This window comes from Musca domestica, unplaced genomic scaffold, assembly GCF_030504385.1.
Source record: "Musca domestica strain aabys unplaced genomic scaffold, Musca_domestica.polishedcontigs.V.1.1 20, whole genome shotgun sequence".
Taxonomy (NCBI): Eukaryota; Metazoa; Arthropoda; class Insecta; order Diptera; family Muscidae; genus Musca; species Musca domestica.
In genome coordinates, this window is record NW_026712250.1 from 5046024 (window position 1) to 5065101 (window position 19078).

General features: G+C 35.1%; 2 protein-coding genes across 3 annotated transcripts in view; one reads left to right on the forward strand and one right to left on the reverse strand.

Annotated features, from left to right (window-relative positions):
• Positions 1-12653, reverse strand: part of LOC101887731 (mucin-4) — a 32419-nt gene extending 19766 nt beyond the window's left edge. The window contains exon 1 of one of the 2 annotated variants that reach the window (XM_059122508.1): positions 12453-12653. The gene's annotated coding sequence lies outside the window, so the exon portion shown is untranslated. The remainder of the gene's footprint in view (positions 1-12452) is intronic. The other variant, XM_059122509.1, reaches the window with a different exon arrangement.
• LOC101887566 (uncharacterized) lies at positions 5521-6267 on the forward strand. Its single transcript, XM_005180337.3, has one exon. The coding sequence runs from the start codon at positions 5521-5523 to the stop codon at positions 6265-6267; it is 747 nt and encodes a 248-aa protein (XP_005180394.2).
• Positions 12654-19078: the final 6425 nt, after the last annotated feature.

Genomic DNA, 19078 nt, shown 5'->3' on the forward strand with positions numbered 1-19078 from the left:
TCATGAAACTATTATAAAATGATAATTAAATTGTTGGCAAATTTGTTGTTTTTTTTTTTGGGATTTGATGGACATATTTTGTGAGGAAGACTTTATAAAGGAGCTAGAGACCTAGAGAGTTTTTGGGGGAGAGTTAGAGACTCCATGAGTCCTCAATAACGTGGAATTGAGTAGGATAAACGATAAACGAGAGCTGGAGAGTTAGAGAAACTACATCAAAGGTCTAGAAAAAATTATTTTTTAAAGCAATTGTAGAAAATTATTAGTATAACTACAGAGTGAGATAAAAAAAACTGCATCTAAGTCAAACGCCATATTTTGTATATATATTTTTAAATGTTATTAAAAGAAAGCAAAAAATGTCGGAAATAGCATCAAATTTTAGAATAAGTTTAGATTTGTTTGAATTTGGTCACCTTTGGCACGAATTATGGCCTTCAAACGGCCAATGAAACCACTGCCCGAATGTTGCTCTGCGGTATTTTGATGGTCATTGTGGGGTGGAAATGAAGGGAGGAACCTCATATTGTAAACATTCTTGGGTGGTGAGTGCTGAATCCTGTTGGAATGACCATGGTCTGCGGCCAAAATGTTTACGTGCCCAAGGCTTTAATACACCCTCCAGAATATTTTCGCGATAATATTCGGCATTTATTCTGATGTCACAAGTTGGAATGTCCGTGGTCTGCAGCCAAAATGTTTGACTGGCCAAGGCTTTCATACACCCTCCAGAATATTTTTGCTATAATATTCTGCATTTATTCTGATGAGCGACCATCGGCTGTTATGGCGGCCCACACCATCACCATGGCCGGCGCTTAAGTTCTGGTGGCCAACCGAAGATGCACATTTTCAGCTGACCTCTTTGACAAGCACCGATCACACCATCATTTTGTTTGTTTACAAACTGCTGGACAACGAATGCTTTCTCATCGGAGAACGGAGAAAACCAAATTTGGCAGTTCACCACTTTCGGCCAAGCGAAGCAACTCTTTAGCTCTTTTGAGTCTATTTTCTATGTTAGCGTGCTGAAGGCTTTAATAAACCATTCATATTCGGCATTTATTATGATGATACGGTCGATTAATACGAGCGGAGAGCGACCATCGGCTGTTATGGCGGTCCACATCTTCACCATGGCCGGCCGGCGCTTGAGTTCTGGTGGCCAAGCGAAGGTGCGCATTTTTAGCTGACCTCTTTGTCAAGTAAACACTATCATTTTACTTGTTTGCAAACTGCTGGACAATGAATGTTTTCTCATCGGAGAAAACCAAATTCGGCAGTTCACCACTTTCGGCCAACGAAGCAAATCTTTTGCTCTTTTGAGTCTATTTTCTTTCTGTTGCGGTGTAAGTTTTTGCACTTTTTTGAATTTCAATGGCTTTATCCCGCCCAAGCTCATTTTTCAATATTTCCGAATGGAATATTGCGATATGTTCAGCTCATGAGCCATTTTTCGGCCACTGCGACGCGGGTTTCGATCAATTCGCTTCTTTACTTTTCAAACCATTTCTGCTGATGTTGCTGATGTTTCTTCCGTCCACTTCCTTGACATCGGGCTACGCTACCAGTATCACTACCGGGTAACGAGCGATGGTACGAGACACAAACGATTTATTCACATTCAAATGCTGGAGTGCTCTAACGATAGCCACTTGTGGTTTTCCAGTCAAATATAAAGAAATCACACTACCACACTTGAATTCCATCACGAGTAACTTTTTTTTCAGGAAAATTCTCACAAATTCTCTTGTAAACAAAATAATGAGCTGTCACTGGAATAATTTTAATAGCTGTCGGACGAGTGGCTTAGAAATGACAGTAGTCTAAAGTTGGATGTAGTTTTTTCTTCTCACCCTTGTTAATAATTATTATAATTATAATTTATAATCACGCAGTAATTTGTTTTTATAGTTTTGACCTTTCTCTATCTCTTATCTTCTCCTCTAAACCTGGGCTATTCAAGAACAAGAGCCCCCACTCACCAGTCAATTTCTCTTTGCTTTTAGAAATCATCAACAAATCTAGAAATTTTTAATAATTAATTATTTGCTTCATTAATACTTTTGGAGCAACTTCATATTTAAAAAAACAATTGAAATAATTCGTAGAATCATAAACAAGAACAAAATATTAGTTTTCCTTTAAATTCTCACTTTTGCGGACTTATGACTAGCACATGGTTTTGAGCATGAATGAAAGAATAATAATGTTATTAATTAATTAATTTAATGCTATACTTTCATTCATGGGTTTTGAGTAACAACAACTTTCAGAAATGATTGAGGAATTTATTAACCCTCTCTTTCTCTTTTCTTTACTCTCTCTATCAACTATAAAGTAATATGACTGGTATAAGGATGAAATGATAGATGAATTTATTGACCTTCTCTCCCTCCCTTTTCCTCACTCTTCATAAAGTAACTACAGAGAAACAGTGCTAAAAACCGTTTGCTAGTACAAGAGTAAAAAAAAGAGATAATTTAAGAGAATACAAATATTATATTTTTCTTTAAATTTTTCAATTCATTTCTAGCGTTTTTAAACCTGGATGTTGTCCAAAATTGTTAATAAAGCGAATTTTTACAAATAAATAAAAAAAATTATTAATTATAAATTATATTTTAACACTGCATTATTGATTATTTAATAAAAAAAACAAAGAGAAATTGGACTGGTGAGCGAGGTCTTGTTCTTGAGCAGCGCTGCTATAATGTAATGCCTGGTATAAGGATTGGTTTGGTTTTAAAATGTTTCCCCTTCTCTCTCTCTCTGTCTCCTCTTTTCCCCCAAATCCAAAAGACTTAAGAAACATACATGAATATTAAATAAGATTCTCTCTCTCATAATTTTTCTCTATTATCACTTACTCTAAAAAGACTTGGCTTATTTGACCCATAGCCATTTCATGGCCTGTGACAATTTCTTGCGGTCTTTTTTCTGGTCCGGTCTGGTCTTCGCGGCGTTATGGACGTTATGCTTGATTGCCACGTTTTGTGATTTAGTTAACTGTCATATAACAGACCATCATTCATATTTGTTATTAGTATTAAGAAGGTTTGTTGGTTAAATGAAATGCGTTGTGGAGAAAAAAAAGGCTAGGCTTCATTGATATTTCCATTGACCAGAACATGAATGAAAATGTCTTTCACATAATGGTCTATTATTATTATGAATATGAAGAGAAATTTCTCTAATGGTTGGACTTGGTTTCTTGGCACAGAAATAAATTTCGATTTGGAGCTTAAAAAGAGGTAAGATGGAAATAGTAGGAAATAGGAAAATAATCAAGAAACTTAAATATAAGTCTCGGGTAAGGCCTATCTATATAAGGTCGGATAAGAGAACTACTTTTGACAATAATTTGACAATAAATTTGGTAGTTTTTGAATTATTGTGATTTGATTTTTTTTTTAATTTTAAATCAAATTATGTCTTTTGACAGCAAATGGATTTACTGGCCGACTTTTATGGGCCATGTGCCCATTTTTTTTCTCAAAATTTAATTTTCCTATATTTTTTATTTTACCCTCCTACATGGTATGGAGGGTATATTAAGTTTGACATTCCTTATTTATTTTTTATTATTTTTTTTTTTTTTTTTCATAATTTTATGTTCCTATATTTTTTCCTATATATTTTATTATACCCTCTTCCAAGGTATGGAGTGTATATTAAGTTTGTCATTCCGTTTGCAACACCTCGAAATATACATTTTAGACCCCATAAAGTATATATATCCCAGATTAGCATAAATGTCTATGTTGTTTTAGCGATGTCCGTCCGTCTGTCCTTCTGTGGAAACCACTCTAGCCTCCGAACGAATTGAAGTAGGTTGATGAAATTTTACTCAAATGTGTATTATGTCTGCAGGATTTTTGGTATTCAAAATGGGCCATGTAGGTCCATGTTTCGGTATAGCTCCATATAACGATACCTCCCGATATTCGGTATTTTCATGACTTTAGCGATATTAGTCACCGAAAATGTTTCAAATTTGGTATTTGAAGTTCGTAATGGATACTACAGACTATGACAGAAAATTTTCCGGACAGGTCCTCGCCTTCGTATAGCCCCCATGTAACGGTACCTCCCGATATTCGGTATTTTGATGATTTCTGGCGACATTAATCACCGGAAATGTTTCAAATTTCGTATTCGAAGTTCGTAATGGGTAGTACAGCCTAAGACAGAAAATTGTCTACACAGGTCCAGGTCTTCGTATAGCCCCCATGTAATAGTACCTCCCTATTTTCGGTATTTTGGTGATTTTAGCGACATTATTCACCGGAATTGTTTCAAATTTGGTATTTGAAGTTCGTACTGGCTACTACAATCTGTGACAGAAAATTGTCCGTGCAGGTCCAGGTCTTCGTATAGGCCCCATATATCAGTACCTCTCTATATTCGGTATTTTGATGATATTAGCTACATTATTCACCGGGACAGTTTCAAATTTGGTATTTGAAGTTCATAATGGGTACTGCAGCCTAAGACAGAAAATTGTCTATGGAGGTTCACGTCTTCGTGTAGCCCTCTTGTAATGGTGCCTACCTCTTTTCGGTATTTTTGTGATTTAAGCGACATAATTCACCGGAAATGTTTCAAATTTGGTACTTGAAGTTCGTAATGGATACTACAGGCTATGACAGAAAATTGTCTGTGCAGTTCCATGCCTTCGTATAGCCACCCATATAACAGCACCTCCCTATTTTCGGTATTTTTATGATATTAGCTACATTATTCACCGAACCAGTTTCAAATTTGGTATTTGAAGTTCGTACTGGGTACTACAATCTGTGACAGAAAATTGTCTATACCGGTTCAGGTCTTCGTATAGCCCCCATATATCGATACCTCCCTATATTCGGTATTTTCATGATTTTAGCGACATTATTCACCGGAATTGTTTCAAATTTGGTGTTTGAAGTTCCTAATGTGTACTACAACCTGCGACAGAAAATTGCCTATGCAAGTCCAGGTCTTCGTACAGCCTCCATATATCGGTACCTCCGGATATTCGATATTTTGGTGATTTTACCGACATTATTCACCGGAATTGTTTCAAAGTTCATATTTGAAGTTCGTAATGGGTACTACAATCTGTGATAGAAAATTGCCTATGCAGGTCAAGGTCTTCGTATAGCCCCCACATATCGGTACCTCCGGATATTCGATATTTTGACGATTTCTGGCGACATTATAACCGAAATTGTTTCAAATTTCGTATTTGATGTTCCTAATAGGTACTTCAGCCTGCGACAGAAAATTGCTTCTGCATGTCCAGGTCTTTTTATAGCACCCATATAAAAGTACCTCCCTGTATTCGGTATTTTTAAGATTTTAACGAATTTTATTTTTTTTTTTTTTTGTTTTTTAATTTTCAAATTCGTTCCAAATTGTGTAGGTCCGGCTGACTGTTCTGTTTTTTTTCTTGTTTTAATTCTTGTCAATAAATTTTCAATTTAAATACTTTAATTTCATTTGTGTCAATTTTTCAATTTTTCTTCCAATTTCCCCATGTCCTCCTCAATTGTTTGGGTAAATTACAAGAATCTCCAAATCTGTGACATTCATGAAAAACAACGCCCCCTTGTCAAGGACTATATCCTGAAGAACTTCCTCTCCAATGAATTACATCAAATTTTAGGCTATCATGAAAATATCGAATTCCAGGAGGATCTTCAAAGAATTCTGCAACATCTATTAGAAAATGATAGCAGCATTATGGTATGGGATAGCGAAAATGATGAAATTCGGGGCGTTGCCTTGATGAAATGCATGCTGGAGAAATGGTATTCTTGGACAGCCTTAAAAGTTTTGATACGGAATTCCAATTTGGAGGAACTCATTGATTTGTCACGCAATAGCCTGAAGAATATGGCCTCGGAAATCAGGGAGCAATTGGATTCTTTGCACATATTTTATTATTTTTTTGAATCGGATTTGTGTGAAGATTTTTGTTTCGTTGCGAAATTTTTCCAAGCTATTTCCCTGGTGGGCCAACACATGCAAATGCCCAGGATAACTTATATGGCTTTGGGGAGAAGGGAAGGAGAACTGTTTGAGGAAAATGGTTTCCAGGAGATGCAGCGCCTACTCTACTCCATGTATGTCTATAGGGGAAGAAGGCCCTTTGATCATTTGCGGGATTTAAATGAAATGTATGGCTGTCTCTATGAAAAGAAATTGGAGAACCTAAAACCATTTCGGGAGCTGGAAATAAGGCATGGCGAGGATAAGGAAAAGGAGGGGAGTGAAAAATAAATTTTTAAAAAAAATGGAAAATATTCCCACTTGAAAACATTCTCCCCTCCCCTCCCCCACCAACAACCCCTGGTAGTCAGGGAATTTCTCCCCTCTACTCCAATAATCCCAGGCCTTGATTTTATGGAAAACCTGCCTACCATTGCCCTTGGAACCCCCGCCCCTGGAAAAGATTCCTACTTGGTTGTCAGGGAATTTTTCAAAAGTTTTGGAAATTCCCCTCAACTCCAATAACGCCAAGCCTTGATGTCATGGAAAACCAGCCTATCATTGCCCTTGGAACCCCCGCCCTGGAAAAGATTGCTCCTTGAACCCCCCCCCCCTCCAACCCCTGGTTGTCAGGGATTTTCTCAAAGTTTTTGAAATTCCCCTCTACTCCAATAACCCCAGCCCTTGATGTCATGGAAAACCAGCCTACCATTGCCCTTGGAACCCCCGCCCCTGGAAAAGATTCCTACTTGGTTGTCAGGGAATTTTTCAAAAGTTTTGGAAATTCCCCTCAACTCCAATAACGCCAAGCCTTGATGTCATGGAAAACCAGCCTATCATTGCCCTTGGAACCCCCGCCCCTGGAAAAGATTCCTACTTGGTTGTCAGGGAATTTTTCAAAAGTTTTGGAAATTCCCCTCAACTCCAATAACGCCAAGCCTTGATGTCATGGAAAACCAGCCTACCATTGCCCTTGGAACCCCCGCCCCTGGAAAAGATTGCTCCTTTTTGGAAAACCAGCCAACCATTGGCACCTAGACAAAAAAACAGAAGGTCTTCCCTCTCTTTAAAAACGGTTCATTGCCGTTTTTTTATTTTAATTTTTTTATCAAAATAAGTTATTGTCCAAAAAAATATTAAAAACTGCTCCCAGGCCTTAGATATTTAACGCGCAACTGAGCCAACTAACCATTAACAGTTTAGTTTTCTTAACAACACCAAAAAACCATTTAAATTTATTTTCGAAATTTAGTAATTAAACCAAAAAAAATAAAAAATATTGTCACCTTTAAAACTCAAGAGGCAATCATAGTCCAAATAACCGCCATTAACAGGCCAACTATAAAATTTGATTTATTTTTTTTTAATTTTTTTCTTTTGAATTCATTCACAAAGTCCAGCACAACACATTCTCGCGCACACTTAATTGCCGCGGAATTTCAGTTTTTTTTTTTTAGATGTTGTTGTTAGTCAATAAAGTGGACCTTTAAAATGTTGTCTAAGGTCAAGCATAACATGTCTCCGAAGATTTTCGAAACCAGATAAGAAAAAAAATTCCCGCCGGCATTTAAGTCAAAACAAAAAAAAAGAGAATCAATTTTTAAGAGAAACCCCCCAAACAAACTCTTAAATTTCCCAAAAAAAAAAAAAAAAAAAAAAAAAAAAAAACACGTTCTAACAGCCACATTGGCCATTGATTGTGAAATGATAAAAAAAACCGAACAAACAAAAATACAAAAAAGCCCCCAAAACTCTAATCAAATGCCTTGGTCTAGTTTGGCCAACCAACCAACTGCAGTTAGAGGCTTAGGTTAAATTTTGAAAAACCAAAAAAAAAAATAATAATACCAATTCCGTATCAAAGTCTTTTGAATTGAGTTTCGTTTTCATTTTCGAAAATGATAGCGGTTTTTTCATAATTAAAACAATCAAATAATCATGGTATTAATTTTTAGAATGTCTTTTTGTTGGATGGGGTTTTTGATTTGATTCAAGTTCGTTTCTTAAGTCTTTTGTTTTTGGCTAACACAAAACAAATGCTATTGGATATTAGAAAAAAAAAATAAAACAATAACGAATACTTGTAATGATTGGGTTTTACAGACTTCTCATTGTGGTAAAAAAATGTAAACGCAAACAAAACCGAATATACGGTTTTAGTGAAATTCGGGTTTTTTGAAAAATCAAGAAAAAATACAAAAAATTTTAAAGAATTTTTAGAAGATTCTTAGCCTAAAAATTGTGATTTTTTAAATACAATTTAAAGGATCTCCAGATAAATAAACATGGGGTTTTTACGTACTTTTATGTCAAAAACCGCGGGTTTGCGAATTTTTAATCAGTTTTTATAGAATAATAATCGTCAGTTTTTATAGACTTTTATAGAGACCTATATGACCAGTAAACTTGGATTTTTAAAGAATTTTTTAGAGGATTTTCAAAGAATTTTTTTTGAGGACCCTGTGACCAATCAGCGGAGAATTTTTAAGGAATTATTCAAAGGACCAGATAAACGTGGATTTCTTAAAGAATTTTTTAGAGGATTCTTTGGATTTTCAACGATTTTTTTTTTTTTTTTTTGAGGACCCTGTGACCAATCAGCGGAGCATTTTTAAAGATTTTTTTCAAAGGACCCACTAACGGTGGATTTTTTAAAGAGAGGACCCTTAGATAAATAACCCTGGATTTTTAAAGATTTTTTCAAAGGACCACTAACGGTGGATTTTTTAAAGAGAGGACCCTTAGATAAACAACCCTGGATTTTTTAAAGATTTTGCTAGAGGACTCCATAGCTAAAAGACGTGTATTTGACAATTTTTTTAGAGGACCATTTGACTAATAAACGCGGATTTTTCACGATTTTTAAAATGACCCTTTGACCAATAATCGCTGACATTTTAAGAATTTTCAGAAGATCCTGCGTCCAATCAATGTGAATTTTTTAACGAATTTTTGGAAGGGACCCTATGGTCTATAAACATTGATGTTTTAAAGAACTTTTTTAGAGGGTGGTCGGAGCAATAAACTTGAAAGCATTTTTTCAAAGAACCCTCAGAGCAATTATTGTCGAATTTTTCAAAGGACTCTCAGAGCAAATAAACGTGAATTTTTTAAAGATTTTTTGCAGAGGACCCCCACACCAATAAATCTGGATTTTTTAAAGATTTTTCTCAGAGGGTCCCCAGAGCAATAAACGTGGATTTTTTTTTAAATTTCTTAGCAATAACCTTGGATTTTTTAAAGAATTCTTTCAAAGGACCCTTAGAGCAATAACGGTGATTTTTTTAAAGAATTTTTCAAAGGACCTTCAGGTTAATAAACCTGGATATTTCAAAGATTTCTTACAAAGATCCCTCAGATCAATAACTCTGGACCAAAATAAAACTGGATTTTTTTAAAATTTGTTTCAAAAGGCCCTCAGATCAATAAACGTGGATTTTTTAAAGAATTGTATCCAAGTACTCTCAGAGCAATAAACGTGGATTTTTTAAAGATTTTTTGCGAAGGACCCCCAGAGCAATAAACGTGGATTTTTTAAAGATTTTTTGCGAAGGACCCCCAGAGCAATAAACGTGGATTTTTTAAAGATTTTTTTCAAAGGACCCTCAGTGCAATAAACGTGGATATTTTACAGATTTTTTCAAAGGACTCACAGAGCAATAAACGTGGATTTTTTAAAGATTTTTTTCAAAGACCCTCAGAGCAATAAACTTGGATTTTTTAAAGATTTTTTTCAAAGGACACTCAGATCAATAAACGTGGATTTTTTAAAGATTTTTTTAAATGACCCTCAGAGCAAGGAGCATGGATTTTTTAAAGAATTTTTTCAAAGGTATATCAGGCCAAGAAACGTGGATTTTTTCCAAAGGACCCTCAGAGCAAAAAACTTAGTTTTTTTTAAAGAATTTTTTTTTTTCAAAGGACCCTCAGAGCAATAAACGTAGATTTTTAAAGAATTGTTTCAAAGGACACACAGAGCAAAAAACTTCGATTTTTATAGGACCCTCAGAGCAACAAACGTGGATTTTTTAAATAATTTTTTAAGGTCTTTTTCAAAGAACCCTCAGATCATAAACGTGGATTTTTTTAAGAATTTTTTCAAAGGAACCTTAAATCAATAAGTTAAGAGTTTTTAAAGGATTATTATATGCTCCTATGACCAATAACCGCTGATCTTTTTAAAGATTTTTTATGACCCAATAAACTAAGATTCTGTAAAGAATGTTTATGACCAATTGACGTTGATTTTATATAGAATATTTCAGAAGACCGTCAGAGCAGAGCAGAGTCCTGCATTAAGAAAATTTTTTTAGAAGACCGTTGACCAATAATCGTGGACTTGTTAAAGATTTTTTTTCTTTTGACCAAAAATACGGATTTTTAAAAGTCTTGCCTTTGACATTTCGTATTTGGAGTAATAGGTACTACAATTCCTAATAGGTACTACAGAATTAAAACAACCTGTGCGTGTTTGTTTTAAATGAAGAATTATAAGGATACTACTCAGTTTTGCTCAGCAAAAAATTCTTACATTTGTTTCAATTTTTTTTTTTTCATTTCTAGGAAACCAAGTTCGTGTCTTAAGTCTTTTGTTATCGAAGGACAATATTTTAACCATATTTCAATTAGGATTCTGGTTTTATTATAATTACAGCCTGTTTTCCCAACCAAAAAAGTTGTGTGAAATTTTTTAAATTTTTCCTTTGTCTGGAAACCAAGTTTGTGTCTTAAGTCTTTTGTTTTTTAAGGATAATATATTAACCACTTTTGTTTATTAGGATTCCGGATTTATTAGGATTCCAGCTACTTTTTCTCAACCAAAAAAAGTTCTGGTTAGTTTTTACATTTTTTTTTTTTTTTTTTTGGAAACCAAGTTCGTGTCTTAAGTCTTTTGTTTCCTAATCACAGTATTTCAATAAATTTTGATTTTTTTGTTAAATTTTTTTCCTAATTATTATAAAATGAGAGCGATTCCAAATTTCTGTCTTCCCCTCACTACTCCTCCCCCCCATCCATCACTTCTTTCCTCTCTTTTTTTTTAATGACCCAGTTTTCTTTTTTTTTTTTTCTTTGGTCTCCCCCAAAACCAATCCTGTTTAATTAAGAAATTTTCTCATTACGGCTCGAGAGCAGAAAAAATCCATGTCACTTGTTAATGAAATTAGCGGTTTTTTCCAAATATTTTATTTCGAAAAAAATTTTTTTTTGCGCGATCCAAATAATCCAAATGGAAGCTGGTTTGTTGTCATCGGCAAGACACCTGCCACACTGATGTGGAGCTGTCACTTTTCAAATGTCGGTTTGGCTTTAAATGAAGACTGGTTACGCAGCCGCACATAAGGATGGATGGATGGATGGATGGACGAGGCATGGCATAATCTAGAAACAAGTTACATTTAAAAGATAACCAAACGCATTGCTTTTGCAAAAAGCAAAAAAAATGGAGAAAAAAAAGGAATGTCTGCAGTGATGGGGGGTTTTAATCTGGTTTACCATGCGGATTTCCTTAAACAGTTTCTTGCAAAGACACTTTGAGTCTTGTTTCGGTTTTTTTTTTTTTTTTTTTTTTGAACTGGAAAATTCTTGTGGCCAGCCTAAGAGACCAAGCCAAAATCCAAATAAAAAGTAATCCAGTTATGGTCTTCTTGTGGCCACTTTGCAGCGAACTTTTAGCTGGCCGCTTGTTGTGGCTTCGGCCTCTTGTGTTTGTCAGTTTGATTATGGGTTTTGTTTTTAAGTTTTAGTTGTTGTTGTTTTTGGTTTGGTTTGAGTGGTGAATGTAGTTTGATTATTGTTGTAATATAATATGTTAAATGACTTGTTTTAATTTTTTTTTTTTTTTGCTTTTTGGATTTTTTCTGGTTGCGTGGTCACTTTTTATGGGTTTCCAATATTTTCGATTTTTTTTTTTTTTTGTTAACATACCAGGATATGAATCACTATTTTTATTTTAAGATTTCTTATTTCCCCTATTTTTTTTCAAAAAAAAAAAAAAATAAATAAATAAATAAAAATCATAAAAAAATGTTTAACTGTAAAAGGTAAACCATTCTCATAGCCCAGATGATGCTGATGATCATGACGGAATGATGCTGGTGGTCTCTAACTTTATTGGTTTTTTACTTTCACCCATATTTTGTTGTTGCCTTTTTTTTTTTTTTTGGTTTGCTCAACTCATCATAAAAATATTATTGATTTTGTTTTCTTTTTTTTTTTCCAAAACTTCAAACACAGAAATTTCCACAAAAGAAAAAAATACAAAAAAATTTCATTCACTCAATTATGTATTTTTTTATTAATTTTTCCATTCGTTTTTCTTTTTTTCTCAATTCAATTCCATTTAAATTTCAAAATTATTGGCAATTTCTCAAAAAACACAAAAAAATATCGCTTTACAACAATCTATTTAACGGTTTCATTTCTTGGGGGGTTCTCTCCATTTAACTAAATTTCAAAAAAGCTTCACCAAAATTCACCTTTTTCTTTCAACGCGTATTTAACTCCGTTTGTGACTTGACACGACAACGTTTTGAATAAAACTGTTTTGTCATGGCAAAAGAGTTGAGTCTTCAAACGCCAAACTAGGTTGGCAATTGGCCAACCCAACAACAAAGGAAACCCATAACAGAGAAAAAGCAAGAGCGTGAGAGAGAAACAATTTCTTACACACGACAAATCAAAAGAGTACCATTCAAGCATTAAAATCGTGGACTCTTTGATTTGTGGACTCATAAATGAGGTAATTTTGTTGTTGTTTTTGGTTGTTTTTTTATCATCTCCATCAGGTGCATAGAGTTAAGTCTATTTAATGACCTCTTTGACGTTTTGAACCAGCACCAGTAGTTAGCCACAACTTAACGCCCTGGGTGTCATTGAAGACACTGGGAAACAAAACAACAGGTATTTTATGGCAACGGCATTCAATCAATTGGAAGTTGAACAATTCGTGAATTTTTTAAAAATATAATTAAAAAAAAATTGAAAAAGAAAAAAAGGGCTGTTTATTTTTTTTTTTAATATTTTGAAATTTTTTACAGGTTTTTGGATTTTTTTCTAATATTTTAAGAGAATAGTCAGGGCTTGTGATTTTTAATAGTAATCAGGGCTTGTTTAATTTTTTTATATTTTTTAAATAGTTCAAGAGCACAAAAAAGATTCGTAAATTTCAAAAAAAGGAGAATAAGAATAATAAGAATATGGACAATTTGAGGCTTAGAAGAAGAAGAAGGTTTCATAGACCAATGCAGAGATCAATTTGACGGCACAGAGAGCCAGAGCCAATTTGAAAGTTCGAGATTCTATATAAACGAATCGACGTCTAGATATCTAATCAGGGACGACATGTGGACCGAGAGTTCAGGGTGGTAGGGGGGCTACATAGACAAATTCAGAGGCCTTTATGTTTAAGCCTTTATGGCATAGGAAACCAAAAACAACTTAAAAGCCCGATATTCTACATTCGTAAATCAACGTCTAAAGATCGCATAAAGAACGACAAGAAAACCGGGAGTCCAGGGTGTCAAGAGGCGGTAACATATAAAAATTTAGAGATATGGAAATTCATGTATTCAAAATTAGCCCAATATCGAATTCAGGACCAGGAATTCTTTATAAACAAATCGATTTCTAGAAAATTTACAAAGGAACGAATTAAAGATCGGCAGTCCTTGAGGATGAATTGAAAACGGAACCTTGATAGACGATTTGAAGGAAACAAACTCATAAAGGATTTATAAACAAATCGGTTTCTAGAGAAACTGTAGAGGATGAACTGAAAACCGGAAGTTCTTGAGGATAAATTGAAAACGAAGAAGCTTTATGGAGGATTTGGAGGCAAGGTTTTTAAACAAATCAACTTCAGGAGAAATCATAGAGCACGACTAACTAAGGACCCGCAGTTCTTGGTGACGAACTGAAAACGAATAAGTTTTATAGGCGATATAAAGACCGAGAAGCCCAATAATTGTGCATCGAACCACTGAGTAATGGATTGAAGATCAGAGCCTCGTTATAGACGATTTGAAGGCTATAGTAACCCTACAGGGCGAATTGAAGACCAAGTAAACAAGTAAACTGGAAACAGAGTTAGGGATTGGAAAATTATTTGAGGCTAATTGTAAAAAAGTGGTCTATGTGAACGCTTTGAAGACCAACTACCGATCAAGGGCAATAGCGAGTCTATGTTGACAAATTGAAGGTCAATCATCCCTGAAGCAACGTCCAAAAGACCAAATCCCCAGTCTAGAAAATTCGAAGGCTATAGAGGGCATGAAAAGCGAATTGAATTGTGAGAGGAAGTAGAGACCAATTCGAGGTGCAGATATTAAAATCGAAGATCCTCTATAAAGACGATAAGTGGCCCTGTGGGACAAATGGAATTGAGGCAGGAAATTGGTGGTCACATATTCAATTCGAAGTCACGAGGATTCTACTGAGGCTAATTGTAGGCCAGAGATGAGTAGAAGGCGAAAAGAGTCGTTGTGGGCGAATTGAAAACGAAGCAGTCGATATGGACAATTTAAAGACCCTAATGGCTGAATTGAAGGCAGGGAGTCCATGTTGACGAATTGGTGGCCAAAGGATCCTTAAAATGCCAATCAAATGCCAAAGAAGCCTACATTGATATTTGATTTGCGACTCGCGTGAGCAGCGACTCAATGATTCGAAGGCCATATTAAACCTAGGAGACAATTTGAACGTCGGAAATGTAAACGAATTAACGGCTTAAATAACGAATGGATAACCGGGGAATCTTAGTGGGAGAATTTTAAACGAAAAAGTCTATTTAAACGCCTTGAAGGTCAAAAAGACGCCAAAAGATTGAATAAGAACCAAGAAGTCCATTGTGAAAAATTGGCGGTCAAGGTTCGCTAAGATAATCCCAACATAAAGGCCAGGTGAAACCCTAAAATATAAATTGCAGACTAGAACCGACCATATAAAGGCTAAGCCTCAAATTGAAGACCTGGAAGTCTATGTTAGCGATTTGAAGACCACAAAGCCTCTAATTCAAGGCCATAAAGTCGAAGTTGACGATTTAAAGACGTTAGACTTTACAAAGTCTAAAACATAAAAGGCCCGACAAACCCTTGATCCAAAAATCGAATTCAAAATCATTGACGTCTTTGGGACACAAAAAACAGATTCCTTAATTGGTGAATTGATGGTCTGAGGCAGAGCGTCTCTAAATGGCGAGTAAAATATCAGGGAGTAGATATAGTAGGTGTAGGTAAAAATATCAAAAAATTGTTCATTTATTCCCGCACGGTTAGGTTTTTTATAATCGATTTGAAGATCTTTTTATAGGTAAGCTGGCTCTCCGACCCAGGCATCCTGCTCTTCTTTAAAAAAGCGACCTTTCTCGGCTAAGAAGTTAGCTTGCTTAGAGAAGAATTCCTGGTCGACTTATCGAGCCAACTTAGTCCCAACCAACCAAGAAAGACTGCCTGACCTGACAGCAAGCTCGTCTATTAAAAACATACTGGTCCGGCCGGGTAGCCAGTTTATCCATAAAAGGAGAGTAGGCAGCTCGTCTGTAAAGTATAAAGAACAGCCATTTTATATATAAAGAGCGGTATGACCTGGAAGATCAGCTACCTCGTCTTCTAGGTTTTGCTTGTTCTGGGACTGGGACAGGTTTTAGAAGATAACTCGTCTATAAAAAAAAGCTTTACAGTGACAGATCTCGTATTTCTTAGACGAACAGGCTGGCCGCACCAGGACTTTCACTCTGGATAAGTTCATCTACGGAGAATCTCTGGTCAGGCCAACTCTTGAGGTTTCTGTTTACCAGCCCTGATATTCTAATATCAAAAAAAAATCTCTAGAATTACCACAGATATCCCGGTATCATTTAACGTTCGAAAAACACTTAATTGAAATTCCGCTTTTACCATGCATGTTTTAGCTCTAGAATTTTCACATTTACCCAAATAACTGTTAGCGATCTAAGTAACCATGACTGATGTGATGAATCTTTAGAGGATAAAAAATTCCACGGTGATATTTTTTTTTCAAACAATTGCCAAATGTCCTTGACATTCGTTCGTCTTAGCCAACACTATTTAGATCTGTAAAAAAAAGAATTAAAGGACATAAGTTATTGAGTTATCAAAAAACATTACCTCAACTATAAATTCTCAATGTCTCGCCAGTTCTGATATAATGTAGATTTTATTATCTATGTCATAGCTCTAGAATTGCCGCAGTTATTCAAGTATCAGTTGAAGATCATGACTTAAAATTCTCTTGTAATGATGGATATATTAGCTCCTGAACTGACCAAAGTTCTCCAAAGTATACTTAAGTTATCTAAAGTTCCAATTCAATCTTGAGATTAATAAGACTTGTCCTAGTTCCTGAAAAATAGAGAGACCAATTATTTATTAAAAAAAATTTTCCACGCAATAGATTATCAAGATCAGAATCAAATATAGGAGGAAAGCTTTTTAAATTTGATGATTTTACTGCTGATCTTTTTCGATTAATGGAAACGAATCTTTCCAGACATTTTTACTTTCTTTTTCTTTGTCTCCATTTGCCGGTCATAATGAAGACTTCATTTGTGGAATTGCTAAATGTTTTGCATACCAAAACAAATTGAGTATTCATTTCACTTTAAAAAAAAAAAATTACTTAATAATTTCAATTACTTCGGCATTGTTTCGCCGGAAACACGACAATCTTCTCATGTCATCGTTTTTGGTCAGCATTTAGCATCTCCACAACATTGCTTCGGAGAAGAGCGGCATCACGACGTCAGTGTTAAATTAACAGCATTGTTTTTGTTTTTTGTTTCTGTTTGTTACTGGCCATTCAATATGGAATGCTTTCATTTTCTTACACACCCGTTCGCTAGTCTTTTTTTGTTTTTTGACCACTTGTCGCTTTGGCTTTATGGGCACGTATGTTATAGACCAAGCGGCAAAATCGCTGCAACAACAACAACAGTGGATCACACATTACAATTATTTGCCATTTGTCGTTGAGTGGCTGTTGTTTTTGCATTGATTTTTTTTTGTTGTTAAACAAATAAAAAATACTTTCTCCTTCGTGGTGTGGCGTTTTTTTGTTTTTGCTTTGCTGAAAGATCGGTCTTTATGCCGCTTGCTTGTGTTGAGCTTTTTCGTTTTGTTTTGATTACTCATAAAATATTCATCTGCTAATTGATTGACATTATGTAAATTACTTAATATCAATAAAAACAAAACAAAAAAAGTTATTTAATATTTCCGTAGAAGGAGAGAATGGAAGATGTGTTATGTTTTCTTTGAATGAAATCAAATTAAAAAGAAGTAAAAGAGCTCTCTCTCTCTCAAGAAGTGCAGACATTTTTTGAGAGAAAAGCAGAAATTATTTTTCGGCAGAATACGACGATAAACGACAAGCCAAGTCTTTTTCATAGAAGAGCGGAGAGTTTGGCTACATGGAAGGCCCAGAAAGACTTCGTAGTTTTGTGTGGTGACTTAGATCGTTTACAGTTACCTGGATAAACATGATTATTTCAAAGCTAGACTCCCTATTTCCCAATTCTCAAAAGGACTTCAATTTGTCCATAAAAATCTCGTTTATAGGGGAAACTATAAAGCACGAGCAGGGCCTGTTTTCCATAGAAGAGCAAAAGTACTCGTGGCTTCATAAGTTTTGATTACTTTGATCGTTAACAGTTACTTGGATAAATGTGATAATTCTAGAGATATACTACCTACCAGTTTACGCAGGACTTCAATTTGACTATATCAAGCCCTAACTTTCATATGGAAGTAACATAAAAGAGAAAGAGGTACCGTCCTCGTGGCTTCATAACTTTTGCTCACTTACATCGTTAACAGTTACTTGGATAAATGTGATAATTCTAGAGATAGACTACCTAGCAGTTCTCACAGGACTTCAATTTGACCATGGCAAGCCCTCACTTTCATATGGAAGTACCATAAAAAGTCGAGAGGTGCCATGGAAGACGAGCGTAATATATAGAGGAAACCTGAAAGGGACAGGCCGGTCCTTTTCCATAAAAGATCAGAAAGTCTGCTTGCTGCGGAGCGCACAATACCTTTACATTTACTTGGACAATGCATAACTCGAGAGACATACTCCAATTTACCCGTGTAAAATCCTATAAAGGACTGAGAGTACCATAATATTTAAATCAGATTCATCAGTTTCGGTTACTTAAATTGCTAACAGTTACTTGGATAAATGTCATAATTCTAGAGATAGACTGCCTACCAGTTTTCGCAGAACTTCAATTTGATTATGGCAAGACCTCATTTTCATATGGAAGTACCATAAAAGATGAAGAGATACCGTCGAAGACGAACTTGATTTACAGACGAAACCTAAAAGGATTGTTCTTGTGCCTTTAGTAGGTCTTTCTCCATAAAAGATCAGAAAGTCAGTTTGCTATGGAGCGCACAAGATGTTAACAGTTACTTGGACAAATGCAATAACTCTAGAGAGAGAGAGTATATTTCGCAACTTCATCCATTTTCACAGACTTCAATTTACCCCCGCAAAGACCTATAAAGGAGAGAGAGAGAGAGAGTGAGAAAAATCACAAGACTCAGTTATAATTTCTCAGATCGTTAACAGTTACTTGGATAAATAATAAAACAGGCATTATAAACAAGGCCTTTTTGAAGGCGTTCTTAGATCGAAAAAAGATACAAGGATAACACATATGAAGGAAATCATTATATCAGAGCTGACTAGAAAACCTTTGAAGTGATCTTGATGGGCACACAAGTTAAGGAGTTTATGATGTGTGAAATTTGAAGAGAGTTGGATGCTTCTTTCGCTTTCTTTGAGCATTTTGTTTGTCTAAATCTTGAACCCTGTGTGGGGAAAGTACCAGAAGGAATGGTCCGATCTCGACCATCTTTATAACAGCTCTTGTGTGTATGAAAATATTAAGCAATACCAATTCTGAATGGAATCGGATGTTAATTTCGTGTTTTATGAACTTCATGAATATTAATATTTTTACCCTTTGGTGGGGGGAGGTACCAAAATGAGTTGGCCGATATATTCCATCCTTACACCAGACTTCCGGTTAATAAAAATAATGTAATGTGTGTAATTTGAAGAGAACCGGATGCTTATT